This window comes from Hemiscyllium ocellatum, chromosome 21 (genome assembly GCF_020745735.1).
Source record: "Hemiscyllium ocellatum isolate sHemOce1 chromosome 21, sHemOce1.pat.X.cur, whole genome shotgun sequence".
NCBI lineage: Eukaryota > Metazoa > Chordata > Chondrichthyes > Orectolobiformes > Hemiscylliidae > Hemiscyllium > Hemiscyllium ocellatum.
Genome location: NC_083421.1, coordinates 43245960 through 43264043, shown reverse-complemented (window position 1 = coordinate 43264043; position 18084 = coordinate 43245960). Strand labels below are relative to the sequence as shown.

General features: G+C 39.3%; 1 protein-coding gene across 4 annotated transcripts in view; it reads left to right on the top strand.

The window, feature by feature from the left end:
• dennd1a (DENN/MADD domain containing 1A) overlaps positions 1–18084 on the top strand; it is a 509155-nt gene that overhangs the window by 418150 nt on the left and 72921 nt on the right. For all 4 annotated transcript variants that reach the window (XM_060841064.1, XM_060841063.1, XM_060841067.1 and 1 more), the window contains exons 16-18: positions 5129–5169; positions 14993–15064; positions 16895–16951. In XM_060841064.1, the coding sequence (XP_060697047.1) occupies positions 5129–5169; positions 14993–15064; positions 16895–16951 (170 nt within the window). The remainder of the gene's footprint in view (positions 1–5128; positions 5170–14992; positions 15065–16894; positions 16952–18084) is intronic.

The window sequence follows — 18084 nt, the reverse complement described above, 5'->3', positions numbered from 1 at the left end:
TGTTTATGATTTTGAAGATTCTTTGCAACAATTTGTAGTTAAGATGAGCTTACTACAGTGGCAATTATTACAAATAATTTTTGAAATAATTTTTCCTCAATCTCTAAAGAACATTCATTGATAGTTTTAAAGTTCTTGAAGTGTGAAGCATTTCTGAGACACAGTATTTCCATGCCTCTGAAAGCAAATGCCAGTTTACACCAAGGTTAATTGGTATCTAATGCAGATCTGTATATAAAAATTTTTTTTAAAACTCTACTCCTGAACTCTGGAACCCTATGTCTAAACTTTGAGCGGGATGACTTTAATAGTGTAAGTCTGCCGTCTTGATGTGTCTAAAGGCAGATGAATTCTAAGCATAAAGGATTTCTGACTGCTTCCTCCGACCCTTCAAATAGCCAGTGGATTTGTTATACTGTGTGCCTTATAAAAGCACATGACCATTTAAATCTTAACCTATAAGTGATCATATATCAAGAAGTAAATAACATACCTAAAGGTAAACCCAATCTGGCTGTTTTAAAGCTTTTCATTATTGTTTTTAAATTGGCCTTTTTAAAAAAAATCCTCCCTTTAATCCTTCCAGCTGGGATTTATTTTTATTCATTCACGATATGGGGGTGTCACTGTCTAGGTCAGCAATTAATGCCCATCACTAATTGTCCAGAGGGTAGTTAAGAGTCAGTATTGGTCTGTAAGCCAGCCCAGGTAAGGATGACAGTTTCCTTCCCCTAAAGGACATTAGTGAATCGGATGAGTTTTCCCTGACAATCACCAGTGGATTCACGGTCGTCGTTAGACTCTTAATTCTAGATTTTTATTGAATTCAAATTCCACCATCTGCCATGTGAGTTGAATTTGAACCTGGGTCCTGAGAACATTACATGGGTATCTGGATTAAGAGTCCAGTTGATAATTCCACGGCCATCTTCTCCCCTGTTGTGATGTTTTGGTGCTCCATGTATTCAAGACTGAACTTTACTCAGGTTAAGAAAGTAAATTACTTTTCATAAAACAATAGATGAATTGTTACAATAGCATTAGAAAAATAGGCTAGAGATGGTGAATATCTGACTTCTAGGAAATTTATATTGAATGAAAAGTCTGGGTTAAATCTTACAATATTTTAGCTAAGTGTCATTTTCATTGAGTTTCATGGAGAGTTTATCTTCACAACGATAGAGTGGATAGTCAGAGTCTTTTTCCCAGGGTAGACATGTCAATTACTTAGAGATACAGCTTTTTGGTAAAAGGGTTAAGTTAAGGAGATGTGAGAGACAAGTTTTTTACGTGGAGGGTGATAAGTGCCTGAAATGTGCTGCTGCAGGAGGTGGTGGAGGCAAATACAATAGCAATGTTTAAGAGGCCTCTTGACAAATCAATGAATAGGCTGGGTACACAGAGAATACATACTGCATAGAAGCAAAGGGTTTTTTAGTTTAGATCATATGTCAGTGCAGTCTTGGTGTGCCAAAGGGCTTGTCCCTGTGCTGAACTGTTCTTTATTCTTCGAACACTAGTAAGTTTTCTTGCACATCCATAAATTGCCTCATTGTGGCTCAGTGCTAGCCTGATGCTTCCACTTGCAGTAGCCAGAGGTGGCACTGCTGGAATACCTTGGGTTCCCTGGCACCATGTCATCTTTAGCAGGCTGTTGTGCACCCAGTCAAGCACTATCAATACTGACATCCCCTAGATGGTTTATGATATTTGCCCAGATCAGGGAAGTCTAGGGAACTTGGTGTTGTACTTTGCAGACAAGGGCCTGGAGGCTGAGGAGCAATGTTCCCTTTCCCCAGGACCACCAGAGGAAGCCACAACACCTGCCACTCTGGTCTGATATTACTTCCTGGGTCAGTGCAGTGATAGGCATTTGGAGGAATGTCCAGACATTCAGGAAGGTCAGTGACCTTTCTACTGCCTCCGTGTAAGCCCCACCATCTTTTCTCTGCCTCACACTTTGTCCATCTCTGCTACTTCATTCTCCTCCCACCAAAACTCATGCTCTACCATTCTCGCAATTACATGTGACACCCTCCCTTACTTGCTCTCACCTGTCAGATTCTCCCAAGCTACACCGTATTGTCTCTGCACTGCCTCCTGATTCATATGGGACACTTTGTCAGTCTTCCCCACCTTCACCAGCACGAATAGCTGTCCCACCCACTTTCATCTCATTTAATCCTTCCATTTCGCAGTACAGCAAGATGTCCACGTCCCTGTCTGATGACTGCTGCACACACACCAAACTCCTGCCTGGTTTTGTCTGTGCTGAATTGCAAAGCAGCACTGTAGTCCTGCGAGTCTTTAAGTTGTGGTTGAAGAGCCAAAGTGCAAAAACGCAAGACAGGAATGCTGTGAGTGCGCACTAAGAGAGCACGCTAGCAGCCCTGCCATGCAGCTTGTTCCAGTCTGAGAGTTTGGTGCCTGTCCTATAAAATGTCATAACAGCAACATTCCAATGAGAGTTGCTCCAAAGTACAGCACTGAAGTGCAAAGGTGTCCTGTAAGTGGAATGGAATTATCACATAGTGGTGCAAAGAGGCTGGTAGGAGTCAGATGCCAGTACTTGTGCAGTTGGATTTCATATGGCCAGAGTCTTGGAACCTGCCTTGAAAGTTTGGTGCTGGGTATCAAAGATAGTGACCCTGGTGGAGCAAGAGACCAGCTGGAGTTGCCGGTACCCACTCAGGAACTCTCTGCGTCTAACTTCTGCCTGTCTCATGATACAAGAGGAAACTGCACATTCATGAGGTGAGGTTTGCAGCTATTGAAGCTGATAACAGCAATGCTCCCTGTTGCTAAACCTCTTGCCATATTTGAGCAAGAATCATGACTCAACATTAGACCAGTTTTGAACCAACTTAATAGCAATATTGCTTTCTTCTTTCTTGTCTAAGATTAATTTATTTCTGCTCACTCCTATCCTAGATTAAAAAGAAAAGTAGCTGGTATCTTATGCCTGCAGAAATCTCAAAGGAAAGAATGCTTTCAATTTTTGCAACATCGGGCAGTTTGCATGAGTAGAGATGACTTGCCCAATAAATTTGCCTTTCACAGTCATGGAATTACATTTGCTTCAATTGAACAAAATCTGAAGCAGAGGCTAAAGTAGATGGTCAGTGTAATACCATCTGGCTCACTGAGATTCATGGAAAATTTCTTTTTTTTTTCTTTTTTTTTCTTTTTAATGCTGTGTGATCAAATAGTGAAAGAGAGGGCAGGGATTAAATCAAAATAGAGTTTGAGAGGGAAATAATACACTCCACTCTCTGCGACGCCCACCTCTCCCTGAACAATTCCAGGGTGTTGGTGGACACCGCTTGCTCCTTTTCCAGAGACACTATGGAAGAGGGGCAGGCAGTCGGCCCTAAAAAAATTTCTATTCTTTTCTGTGAATTAATTGTATACCAATTGGAGATCCAGGGCATTAATTGAGATTTCACTTGAGCACATATAAATAGGTACTTATACAAACTCTCCACCACTTTTGATGAGGAGATGGATGCCCGTAATGTTTCACTCTATAAATAAATTTTATACTGAAGAAGTCTGGGTCTAATACCATCCTTCACAAGCTGATTTTATTGATTCGCTCAATGTCCAATTTAAAATTACAACCCATTTTAATTAAAAATGAACAAACTGAATTTGGTATCAAAGCAAGTATTTTTATCTTAAGATGTTTACATACCCAATGTCATGATCCCAGCTGATAGTTATTCTAGACAAGTTAGATCCCAGAGTGAAGCCAGACTTGATAGACATAAGTTTTATTTTTTCAATTTTTGTTTATCAGTCACTGAATATTCACAAGAGGGTGCCAATATATTTTAACAAAAGAACATAAGTTTATTACACAAAAAAAGTAAATTATGTTACACTATATTACACTGTAAAAGAACTATTTGACACAAGCTCAATACAAATATCAGAAAGAATGATTCAGTTCTTTTAACCTCAACATTACAGGTACTCAAACCTCAGCAAAGAGTTACATCCATCTCCACTTTGAAACTGGAGGAATCCAGTAGGCATCTGTGGGAGGAGAGAGAGAGTGTGAGAGTGTTACCCTTTTTAGTCCAGTATGCCATCTCTGTTCCTCACTCCACAGATGTTGCCAGACCTGCTGAGTGTCTCCAGCACTTCCCTTTTTTGTCAGATTACAATTCCCATGTTTTTTTTTCTTTAATCTGTTTCAGCGATCCCTATTCAGTTGGCATAGCTGTAATTGACTTATTTTTGGCAAAGTGCTGCAATTACTGCTGTTTTGTTTGGTTAATGTCTCTTCCTGACACTTTTAAATGAGCTACTACCCTGCCCGCTTGTTCATTAACATGTGTTCCTTAAACTCATGTCTTCAGCTGCCTTGTTGATTGTCTTTCTGCCTGACTCTGCAACAGTTTGCTGCATCTGGAACTTTTCTATTGCTAACTTTTGAGCTCCATAGGAGTTGCCTTAAGCCCAGATTGCTGGATGTTCCTATATTAACTGCTGTTAAGGACCTTTTCAGTGCAGACCCACAGACACAGTCTATAACTCATTGACTTTTTGGATGCTCTGTCTCTGTCTCCATTGGTCATTGGACGTATTATTGCTAGGCGACAGCCCTTTTTCTTTACTGTTTTAAAACTCCCAGCTGTTCTCCAAGGCTGTAAATCCTCAGTAATAATGCATGTATGAATAAGCCAGATACCATGTACCACACTCAGAACAACCTAAAATGAATCTAAGTATCATATCTTCCCCTCCCCCCCTCTTTTATACCACACAATAATAAAAATGTAATTTCAACTTAAATTGTTCTTTCAATTTAGAAACCAATTTCTCAAATAACAACTAAGTGTTATGAATCTTCATCGCACGTATCAATAGCCAGTGCTCCATTTGTGCTGCTCCAAGCTAAAACCAAATATCTTCTGATATTCCTGTATCACACCGTATTATTGTGTTTTATCTAAAGGAGATAAATCTCTCAAAATTAGATTTTTGCAAAGAGTTTGAAAAAATAATTATCTATATATTATGTGTACACATCCATAAAATTGAAGAACTGTAATCCTTTAACTTGAACATTTTCTTAATGTGAGCTGATCTTCCAGCTAAATCACTGTTCTGCCTTATGCAGGAAGTGACAAATCTTATCACCAGTGGCTGTTCACAGTGAAGGTGAGTGAAATCTATTTTATTACCAATATGTTAAAGGGAATAAAAACTAACTTTAAACAGAAAAATTCACAGGAATAAACTGAATGTAAACTCCCCTCTATATACACTGAAATGTTCCTTAAAAGTCTGGACAGTGAATTGTATTGCTGCATTTGAATGGGTGAAGAATACAGTCAAGGATACATAATCTCTCGATGTAAGCTCTGAGTTATGATTTGATAATCCTGTACAGTACCTTTCTAGCCTTCCAAGCTTGCATCACAGACTTTGGTCATTTACTTTCTTGAGCTGATTGCTAGAACACGCATGAGTACATGATTCAGAGAAGTAACCTGGGTAAATAACTTTCCTCCTCCTGTGTGAAAAGCTGCCTGGGTCCATGCTCAATGACTCACCTTTGATAGCGCATCTGGAAGTTGAACCTCATGCCGAGGGGAATTGGAGTACTGATCATTACTTTGTAACAATGCCAAGTTTATAATCATTCTCTATTATTTGGAAGCATCCTGTTCACCAAATATGTTTTTATGTTTATTTCCAATTATGTTTTAATGTAAGTTTACAAAATAATAACTTAGCTGACCTTTGTAGATGACTTCAATTCATCTTTCAATTAGAATTATTACATTTTCTTGGCATCCAATTATGTCCAAGCAATCTAAATTGAAAATACCATGGTCTTATTGATATAAGTAGGAACAAATATTCCATTCGTTCCATTACTATAATGTATGTAGATGTGAGTGAATTCTTGACCAATTTGAAAGGATATGAATAAATAGATTAATTCAAATTTGGAATCTGAAATTGCAGTTGAGAGGATATTTTAAAGGCTTGAACATGGTACCCAGCCCAGGAATGCATGAGAATAGTCAAGTCTAGATGTAACAAAGTTTACAGCAACAAAAGAGTTGAGACATGAGCAGAGCTAGATGACATAGGTAATGGTGTAGATAAAATGGTCAGGAACTCAACTTGGGGTCAGTTATGGCAGCCACATTGTGTACAGTTTGGTTCAGCCTCAGACAGTCATCATGGGGCAGGGCGAGATGGAGTGGTGCTGAAGGACCAGAGTTTATGGCAGGGGTCAGAGGATATTTTAAGCTTGTCACCCTGCATAACATCAACTGAAAAACACTTCTGTGAATTCTGTATACTGTCTGAGAAGAGAAAACTAAAAATGTTCCTTAATTGAAAAAGTTCTGTATTTATTTATTCATATCCTTTCAAATAGGCCAAGAACTCATTCACATCTACATGCATTATGGTAATGGAGCGAATGGAATATTTGTTCCTACTTATATCAAAAAGACCATGGTATTTTCAATTTAGATTTCCTGGACATAACTTGGATGCCAAGAAAATATCATAATTTTAATTGAAAGATGAATTGAAGTCATCTAAAATTTCTTGCGCACAGTTTAAACTTTGGTGTGGAATTTCCAGTGCACTACTTGTTGAATGAAAGTGAAGTGTTAAGATTTGAAAACAAGCATATTCAATTTTAACTCCTGGTGGGATATTTTTAACTATTGGGCCTTATTTGAATCAAGACATTCAGTTGCTCAGTTGTTTAAGCAGCGTTGACTGTTGTTGAACAACGAAAATTGAATGGCTTTGAGGCACTGAGTAACCATGTTATTGAACTAATGAATAACAAAAGTTCAGATCTGCCTTGTAGGGCACACTAGAATATATTCAGATTCCATTGCAGTCCCATGCAGCATGAAATGCTGAGTTGTATTTATTAATTAGACTCTCACTGGAGCCTGTTCATTCACCACCGGAACCAGCAGTGAAAAAGCTGCACACAGGTGGGAAATGGAGGTGTTCTATTTTAAATGCTCTGTCATTAGTTCCTACTGATAGAAAGAACAACTTTAATGCACCACTGTGTGCAATGCTGCTATCTTAAATATTTCAATGTATACTTTTACAGGTAAATTCAGTATTTATGTGATATACTGAACAACTGTCTAAAAATAGTTTAAAAAGAGGTTTTAGTTTTAATTGATTTATGTTAGTAATAGATGATTATGCATAAGCAATTCAGTTCTTTAAATATTTAATCATTTTTTTTCCCTTAGTTCAGTTCAATATAAATAATAATCGTTGTCTAATTAAGCCTCATTTCTTTAATCACACTAGGATAAGAACTAGTCTTGAAAACAAAACTCAAGGGGCTTCCTCTCTGACCTATAACATTAATTGAAATTAAATAAATGATAATTCATTCAAAGTCTTTGAAAAGAACATTAATAAATATATACATCTTTGTTCAGAAAGATAAAGGTTGATGTATGAATTCCTGACGAATCCACTATTTTGTGTGTTTCTTTAACAGTGATGACAGATAATTCTGAGTATTGTTTCTGCATTCTGAACAATGTGGAGACAAAACAGCCCAACCCACACAGTTATGCTTGAGATTAACACATTTTCCAATGCAATATGAAAAATTTAATTTAAGCTCAATTTTTTTGTTAGACTTTTAGCATTATCGTATTTACAGTCACTTTACAGAATTGTTCTCTAAATCTCCTTCCTAATATTTCAAAAGGAGGGATAGACTTCATTAAGTAAGTGAGACAGTCTATCCCTCCCTGTCATTCTCAACCTGCCGGCAGCCTTTGACACTATTGATTCCACAGACCACCTACAAAATCCAGCAGGATGGGACTGCCCTTACCTGGTTCCATTCTTAACTATCCAGTCATACTCAAAGAATAGCGAGCAATGGCTTCTCTTCCCATTTCAGCACAGTTATTTCCAATATTGACCAAGGAATTATTATTGACCCCTTCTTGTTTCGCATTGATGTACTCTCCCTCAGTGACATTATCTGCAGTACAACTTCAGTTTTCACATATATACTGATGACGGCTTTCTCTCTTAACCCTGCCACCACCTCTAAATTACCAGACTGCTTTTCTGACATTCACTAGTGGCTGAGCCACAGTATTCTGCGATTAAATGTTGGGAAGATGGAAACCATTGACTTTGATCACTGCCACAAACTCTGGTCTTTCAGTACCAATCCATCGCTCTCTATGAAGATTGCTTGAGGCTGAGCCAAACCGTACACAACCTAGCTGCCATAATTGGCCCCAAATTGAGCTCCTTACCATTTTATCTGCACTATCACCAAGATCACCTATGTCATCTGGCTCTGCCTCTGCCTCTGCCTCTGCCTCAACTCTTTCGTTGCTGAAACCTTACGCAAGTCTTTGTTACATCCAGACTTGACTATTCTCATGCATTCTGGGCCACCGTTCCACATTCTATCCCTTGTAGGTTTGAGGTCAACCAAAACTCTGCTGCCCATCTTTTACCTCTTTGAAGTAAAACATCCCAATTTCATGTCCAAATCATCAAATTAAGCTTAAACTTGAATCAAGATCAAGACAGCTGCTGAAAAAAAATCCCAGTTTTGTTTTGTTTCAATGTTCATGCAATAAAAAATTAAAAGCAATTGCTTTTTTTTATCATCTGCCCTGATATAATGTAGAAGTGTTAACCCATTAAATATATCTCTCTTGATTGCGTGTGCCATCTAGTTCTTCCAGTTTTAAATTCGTTGTGTGATGATACTATGTCTTTAAGAGGTGTATTTTGTCCAGCTTTTTCTAAACTAAAGGAAGGTTGAGACAGAGGTTCCAAGTGGTCAGCTCAAAGCTAATAAAATAAGCAGCTGGTAAGGCCTTGGTCTTTTTAAAATTTGGAAGAATAGAAGCAACCGAAATGGGTGGCAGGGTGGTGAGGGTGATGGGTTGGGGGAGGTGGTCAACCTCCCAGAGAACCAGGATTTTCAGTTTCAGCTTTCAGCAGTTGCTGGGGTCATGAAGCTGGATGTGGAAGCTCTTATTCCTCTCTCTGTGACATCTGCAAACTAGGTTTCTCTGCCTGCTGCTAGAATTGCATCTGAGACTATCTGTTTTACAGAACTTGCCGTTGCCAAGGGGGTGTTTTAGGGATGTTACTATATTGGAAGAGTTAATTACTAATAGTAAATATATATTTTGTTAAGCATTTCAATAGAGTTACAGTTATGCTTTTATTTTGTCTGTGTTTGATCAATCAAATTGCATCTGGACCACATTGCATTACAATTTTCTTTAAAATAAGAAAATCTTTTAGGATTTAGGCTATCCTAACGTATTTTGGAGGGTTTGGTCTCGTCCATAAGAACTGAAAGGTGTTGTTTCTCATGTTTTAATTTGTTTAATATAATTGTATCCTTTTTTTAAATATGAAATAATGCATAATTGCAAAAGTATACTAACAATCTTAAGAGCAGGATATTAGGAAATGACCATTGTGACAACAGTTATATTTAAAAACATACTAGAGCTATGCAAATATGAGGGTAACTTAAATACAAAAACCTGAAGAAGGCAAGTTTCTGTAATTTAAAATTGAACATTTTGAGTTCTGGAAGAAGGAATTTGTTGGTATGAGTTTTAGTGCTTGGAAATTTGAGTGCTGTTTTTCTGTCCCAACAACAATTCATTTGGAGTGTCATGCATTGTGATGAAAGACTTTATCGAAAGCACAAAGAACAAAGAAAATGTACAGCCCGGGAACAGGCCCTTCGGCCCTCCAAGCTTGAGCCGATCCATATGTACTATCTAAACCTGTCGGTCAATTCCTAAACATCTTTATCTGTCTGCTCTCCACCTACACGTGCATCTGTCCAAATGCATCTTAAATGAATCTACCGTGCCTGCCTCTACCACCTCTGCTGGCAACGCATTCCAAATGCCCACCACCCTCTGTGTGAAATACTTGCCGCATGTATCCCTCTTAAATTTTTCACCTTTCACCTTGAAAGCATGACGTCTCGTTATTAAATCCTTCACTCTGGGAAAAAGCTTTTGTAAACTTCAATCAGGTCACCCCTATCTCCTTTTTTACAGTGAAAATAAATCTAACCTACTCGACCTCTCTTCATAGCTAGCACCTTCCATACCAGTCAACATTCTCATAAACCTTCTGTGCACCCTCTTCAAAGTGTCCACATCCTTTTGGTAACGGCCATAACTGTACACAGTATTCTAAATGCGGCCGAACCAATGTCTTGTACAATTTTAACATGACTTGCCAGCTCTTATACTGAATACCCCATCCAATGAAGGCAGGCATACTGTATGTCTTCTTGACCACTCTATCCACCTGTGCAGCAACCTTCAGGGTACAATGGGCTTGTGCTCCTAGATCTCTCTGCCCATCAACTTTTCCCTAGTCTCTTTCATTCATTGTATAATTCACTCTAGAATTAGACTTGCCTAAATACATCACCTCACATTTGTTTGGATTGAAATCCATCTGCCACTTTTCTGCCCAACTCTCCAGTCTATCTATCCTCCTGTAGTCTCTGGCAGTCCCTTATGCTTTCTGCTACTCCACCAATCTTTGTCATCTGCAAACTTGCTGGTCATGCCAGCAGTGCCCTCTTCTAGATATTCTAGGATTAAAGATGTGCTGTTGTTTATATGTTTAAAGACTATAATCATAATACGTTATTCAACACTTTTGATATCTCATTTGAAAAAGCTAATGTTTGGCAAATAGTTTGTACTAGTGTATTTGGACAAATTGGACAGGTAGGAGTCTGGAAGAACACAGCAAGCCAGGCTGCATCAGGAGATGGAGAAGTCGATGTTTCGGATGTAACCCTTCTTCAGGACTTGGGAGGGTGGGTGTAGGGGGAAGCTACACATAAAGGGGGTGGCAGAGGCAGGGTGGTGAAGTGGTGATAGGTGAAGATAAGCAGAGGGTACGACCCTACTGCGACCCATCATGCCAAAATCATTCACTGTCTGTGCCCTCATTGCCTCCAGTGATCTCCCCTCCACTGCCTCCAAACTCACAGCTCCTCAGGCTCGCACTGCCCAGTTCTACCTGCTCCCCCAGATCCACAATCCGAACTACAATGGAGGCGACGGCCGAGTGGTATTATTGTTGGACTGTTAATCCAGAGACCCAGTAATGTTCTGGGGATCTAGGTTCAAATTCCTCTATGGCAGATGGTGGGATTTGAATCCAATAAATGTCTGGAATTAAGAGTCTAATGATGGCTATGAATCCTGGCCATGAATCCATTGTCAATTGTTGGGAAAATCCATCTGGTTCACTAATGCCCTTTAGGGAAGGAAACTGCCATCCTTATCTGGTCTGGCCTACATGTGACTACAGACCCACAGGAATGTGGTTGACTCTTAACTGCTATCTGGGCAATTAGGGATGGGTAATAAACACTGGCCTAGCCAGTGGCTCCCTCGACCCGTGAATAAATCATTCTTAAAAACTACCTGGCCGACCCATTCTCCTGCCTCATTGAACTCATCTCATCCAACCTCGACTCCATCTTCTTCCCTCTTGGTTCAGGCACTTCCCAGCTACATCCACAACACCAACCACACCATCCGTCTCTTCAGTAATTTCCAGTTCCCCGGCCCCCAGCGCTTTATCTTCACTGTAGACGTGCAGTCCTTATACACATCCATACCCCTCGAGGATGGCCTCTAGGCCCTCCACTTCCTCCTCTCCACCAGACCTGTCCCATCCCCCTCCACTACCTCATCAGAATGGTCCTCACCCTTAACAGCTTTTCATTTAACTACTCCATTTCCTCCAAATCCAAGAGGTTACCATGGGCACCCGGATGGTCCCCAGCTATGCCTGCCTCTTTGTCAGCTATATCAAACAATCGCTCTTCAGTGCCTACACAGGCACTGTGCCCCAACTCTTCCACCATTCTATTGATGCCTGCATCAGCGCAGTGTCCTGCACCCAGGCTGAGCTGGAGCAGTTCATCGACTTTGCCAAAACTTCCACCCCGCCCTCAAATTCACTTGTTCCATCTCCAACACTTCCTTCCCCTTTCTTGACCTCTCTATTTCCATCTTTGGCAACAGTCTCCAGGTGGACATTTACTACAAACACACAGACACCCACAACTACCTGGGCCAGACCACCTCCCACCCAGTATCCTGCAAGAACTCAATCCCGTTCACCCAATTCTTATACCTCCACAAGCATCTGCTTGGACGAGGAGACATTCCACTCCCAAGCATCCCAGGTGTCCACCTATTTCGAACAAGAATGCCCTCCGCCGCACCACCTCCATTCCCCATTCCACTGCTCTAATCCCCCTTGTCCTCACCTACCAACCTACCAGTCTCCGCAACCAACCCATCATCCTTAAAAACTTCTGCCAACTCCAACTAGACCTCACCACCAAGAAGATCTTGCCCTCCCCACCCCCCTCTGCCTTCCGCAAGGACCATTCCCTTTGACAGTCCTTGATTTGCACCACTCTCCCCACCAACCCCAACCCCTCCCAAGCCCCAGGTACGTTCCCCTTCAACCAAAAAAAATCTAAAACCTGGTGGTACATCACCCTGTCGCCTCCATCCAGGGTTCCAAACAGTCCTTCTGGGTGAGACAGAGGTTCATCTGCCTCTAGTTTACTGCATCAGGTACTCCCGATGTGGTCTTCTCTACATCAGGGAGACCAAACATAAACTTAAAGAATGGTTTGCCAAGCATCTCAGTCAAGCCGGCAGGGGTCCCAGTCACCGCCCATTTCAATCTCCCTTCCCACTCCCTTTATGAACAACGCCTCATCTTCCACCTGGGTAGCCTACAGCCCAGAGGACTCAACATTGAGTTCTCCAATTTGAAATAACCTCTGTTCCCATCACCCCAACTCCCTTCCCAGCCCCTTCCTTTCCCTTCCCTTCCAACCCTCCCAGCCCCCTATTGGATTCATTCCTCCCATTGACCAACTAAGTTGTACCTTCTGCCTGTCTTCGCCTATTCCCACTTCACCACCCTGACCCCACCATCCCCTTTATCTGCAGCTCCCCTTATGCCGACACCCAGTCCTGAAGAAGGGTTACATCTGAAATGTCGGCTTCTCCACCACCTGATGCTGCCTGTGTTCTTCCAGCCTCCTGCCTGTTTGCTTTGGATTCCAGCATCTGCAGTTTTTTTGGTCTCTAACCAAGTATATTTGGACAAAGCATGGTACTTTTGTCTTCCCTCCCAAATCCCTTTTCTTTATTTGAGGAGTCTCCTTCATGATTGGTAATCATTTCCTCAGCCAACTCCATGACTGTTCTATTTTCCCTTCATGTAGTCAGTTTGCCACTTGTCAGTTTGAAATATGCTCATTTTACTTTGCTACCTTCATATCCATCCTGATCTCTGCTACCTCAGCAGAGAATTGCTAACTTTTCTAGAAATAGAATCCTCTTCCTTGCTGCACTCCACCTCTTTGTGCGAATGCATTTTATAACTTAAGATGTTAACTTTACAGACCTCAACACAAATAGAAGAAATTGGAAAGAGGGGAATGAGAAACCAAGAAAAGAATACATAAATTTATTTTAGATAGGGGACTAGATAATTCATATGATAATAACAATAATCAAAACAAGATGACTGAGTTCAAGGAACAATAGATTGCACTTGGAATCATAAAAAATTGAAAGTACAATACAAATAAAAATATGTACACCTAATAAAAATAAGAAACAATAATACACCAAACTACCTCCTGGACTGTATCTTCAATAACTTGTTCACCAGAATCTTGCTCTGAGACTGATTACCTTGATGTTTCAAATTTTTGGAGGACGAATTCCTACTGTCAGAGTTCAAATGTTGTACTTTTACATGGGAAGATCACAGAATTTCATCGTACAGGATGACCCTGTTGGACTAGGTCTTTAGTAGAGTTGTCAAATTAGCCCCATTCCCATTCTCAATACCATGTTTTAGATTAGATTAGATTCCCTACAGTGTGGAAACAGGCCCTTCAGCCCACCAGTCCACAATGACCCTCCGAAGAGTAACCCACTCAGACCCATTTCCCGCTTACTAATGCACCTAACACTATTGGCAATTTAGCATGGCCAATTCACCTGACCTGCACATTTCTGTCCCCCAAATTTTGCAAATTTTCATTTTCCTATCTACATTCCTTTAATAACTACTCCTGAAGCTGCTTCTCCCATTCTTTCAGCCATAGCAATTTTCTCCTTAAAATAAATTCTCCTCTTGATATTTTGTCAATTATTTTTATGTGTCCTCTGGTTACCAACCCACCCACTGGTTTGCCCTTATTTACTCTATCAGTAGCTTCATAATTTTAAACTTCTCTAATAAGTTTCCTCTAACCTTCTGTGCTCTCAGCAGAACAATCCGAGATTTTCTTGTTTCTCTACATTTCTCATCACCAATTTTATTCTGGCAGATCTCTGTGCTTTCTCCAAGACCTTGACATCCTTTGTTGATTTTTGTTCTAGTATTTCTTTTGTATTTTTGCTGTAAAAAATATGGTGTATGTCCTTCAAGGTACTCCGTGTGAGTGAGTCAACTTCAGCCAATTATCCATTTTTTAAAAATCCTGTCCTCAGAATTCTTGTCAATAGCCCTTTATTTTCCAATGCTTTGAAATTACTTTTTATTGTGTATTGAGAGTATTAATGATATCCTGTAACAAACAATTTAATTGTCACAACTCAGGTCTGTTCAGGGATGAGCATTTACACTGCTTTTGGAGGTTTTTTTTTGTAGAAAACTGCAGTAATCAGGCATAAAATCAAGCTACATCATATCTGGAAATGCACCAGATTTGTCAAGGGATGTGCAACTGCCCAAAAACACATGGCCTAGTTAATTCTGGGAAGTCATTGTTTTCAAAAAAAGAACTTTGGTCCTCTGGCTAAACCATGTGAAAATAGATATGCCATTTTAAAGCATTTGTAATGTTATAAGTGTTCTGCAAATGAATTAACCACCAATGTATTAATAGAAAGGAAGTGGAGCTATCATAAATACAATGAAGACAAAGGCAAATCCTGCAATGAAGACTGTGTACAAGTTTGTAAGTAGACAATTTTAATATGGTTGAGTAAGATGGAATGTAAAACATCTATTAGTTTCAATAAATTGTTCATGATGATTATATGTAAATAAATGGAAAACGCTGATATTTATTAGGATGACTTGTATCGAGCTGATGTGTAACTTCAGTGGTTGTACAGTCAAATGTTAGTAGGTGAAGAGGTACACTTACCTTGGGGAGATTTCAAAAACTCATCAGAAATATTGTCAGCGATTTTAGCTGCTTGGAGTTGGAATGCTACCAAGTTGCTAGGGAAGTACTTCTCTGGCTGCTGATTGAACCCTCGTTCAAAGAACAGTGGGTTCTGTTTGCCTTATGATGCTTTGTAATATTTTCATGGCCAGGTGGGACTTTCTCTCTAAGGATAGATGATTTGGTGTCTCCATCTTCCCAAAGTCTATAATTGCAGTAGGAATGGAAGATAACAACATAGGAGGTTGAGAAGTAATTTTTGAGGCAGGAGAGTAGAGAATGCTAAAGTGAGATTTAACAAAAGTTTCTTTTATGTTAAACAGGCTTTTGATTGGACAAAATGGAAAAGATTATTTCCTGTTTTTCAGGAGTCAGAGAAGAGGAATTACCCATTGGCACTTTCTCTGATAGAGTGAGGAAAAGAATGAAACATTGTCTTACATTGGAAATCATTAGAAAATTGAGTCACTCTCGCAGGGTACACTACAACATTAAAGGAAAATGGATTAACTGTTTAATGCAAATCAGTAGACTGTCCAAGAAAGTAGCCATTCCAAACACAATTAACTGATGAGCCATTGAAATGATTCTTGTCAAGTTGATATCGATATTGAGTGGTATCTCCAGCCTGGGTGGTCATTTGGGGACAGTCTATTGGTGCTTCTTCCAAGATTGCCTATGAGCTTTTCCTTCACGTGCTGAACTGACTATCTAGGCGACTATGGATATTAACAATAGAAGAATAGTACAGGTGTCTTTGTAGAATGTGTAAAAGCTCTCAAGGGACCATTTTGACCTCATTTATAAACACCTGTACTGAATTCATTGTTAAGTCACTGTAGTAAATGATTCAGATTATGACACGGAATGCAAAATTGGTACGTGCTGGCAGAAGTAATAAAACTTGAAAACCTAACTATGCTTATCATTAAACATTTGGAAAAGACTTTTTATAAGCACGTTTGGTGCAACTGAGCTAATTGCTTTATGAATTAGCTTAGCATTTGCATATATGTGTATTTCACCCTTCAACATTTGCAACCATTTAAACTTCTGTTTCTAGCTCAAGGGCTGAACCTTTTTTGCTGCAAAGCATTTTGTGACGAAGGCGATTCTCTTGCAGGGTACTTCATCTGTACTTCTCTATCTGAATCGTTTCTATTTCTCAAGATATTCTGGGCAGATCAAAAGATCTTTTGTGCTGATGAAAAGTCAGTAATCTGAAACATTAATTCTGATTCTGTGTTTATAAAGATGCTGCCTCACCTGCAGAGTACTTCCAGCATTTTCTGTTCTTATTTTAGGTTTCCAGCATCCACAATATTTTGCTTTTGTATTAACAAAAGTTTCACTTGCCATGAATCAACCATTTCAGTTATTTTGCTGTAGAGTTTTTCATTTTAATCGTGATCAAGTACTGACTTCAATAGTAATCTGTGTACAAACTTTGAAATGTCCATCAGCATTTAAAAGTTTGCAGTTTTTATTCTGTATATTTTCTCCTCTTGGATTGTTCCAAAGTAATGGAACTGAAATGGATTAACAATCTTGTTACCATTGGAGACAAATGAAGTGCTATGAAGAGGTTTTAAGTTGAATTCTCTTCTACAATTCCAGGCAAAAGATCATGCAAAAATGGGAATAAAAGAAGTGAAAAATCGTTTGAAGCAAAAGGTAACTTTTTTTCTTCTTACAAAGTGTTCTGCATTAAGTACAAAACCAGTGCGTGTATTTTCTGATCAATATGAAATTGTTTGAAGCGCTGTTATGACCACACTTGAAAATGCATTAACAGAGACAATATTGAGTGGGCTTTTAGAAAAATATGGATAGCTGCCCAAGGCCTTTTAACTCAAAAATATTCCTTTGTTTCTACCTGAGTTTTACTGTTAATGTCTGAGCAGATGGGTAAAGCATTAATGGTATGGTGGGTAAAGCTTTCTCTTATGTTCAGCAACAAGCTTTAATTTGAACATCACAAGTGCATCCCGACTGGAATGTTACCGATGTTTCCATTTATTACAGCTCTGAACTTTGTGGTCTAAATGAGCATATCAATTAGTGGCTTATTATGGTTAGTTTGCATCCGATACACTATCGTTCAGTTGATAAAATGTTGAGACTACCCAAACTAATTCATTTTGGATTCTTTATCCTATCTCTAAATAGATCTAGATACAAAGATTCTGAGCCATTTGGAAGTGTGCTAAAATAGTACAGTTTCACAGAAATATGATCAAACAATATCAAAGATGGAAGCTATTAATAGAAAGGGGCAAAGCCAAGAAGTGGTTACCAACAGAAGTGTGTCAATTTTATGAGAAACAATTACTTAGGATGCAATTAATAGTCTCGGAAAAATGTGCATTGATTTAGAAGTGTCAGCATGGAATTATTAATGAAAAGTCTGTCTGTCTAGCTAGGGTTTTTGAAGTGGTAGAAAAGAAAGCTGATGAGGGAATAGCTAATGTTTGCGGTGTGCATAGATTTCCAAAATGTGTTCAACACAGTGCCACATACAGACTTATGGGAAAAGTTACAGGTCAGGAAATAAAAGTACAAAATCAATTATGAATACAAAATTGATTGAGGGATAGGAAGCAGAGAGTAAAGGTTAATGGGTACTTTTTGAGCTGGAAGAATGTTTTGTGGAGTTCCCTAGGTTCAGTATTGGGACACTTGCTTTTCCAGATTAATGATCTAGACAATCTAGACAACACAAAACTGAAGAGAATTGTAATCTCTGTGGAGGACAGTGGAGAACTTCGACAGGACATTGACACCTTGATAAAATAGGCAAATAGTTA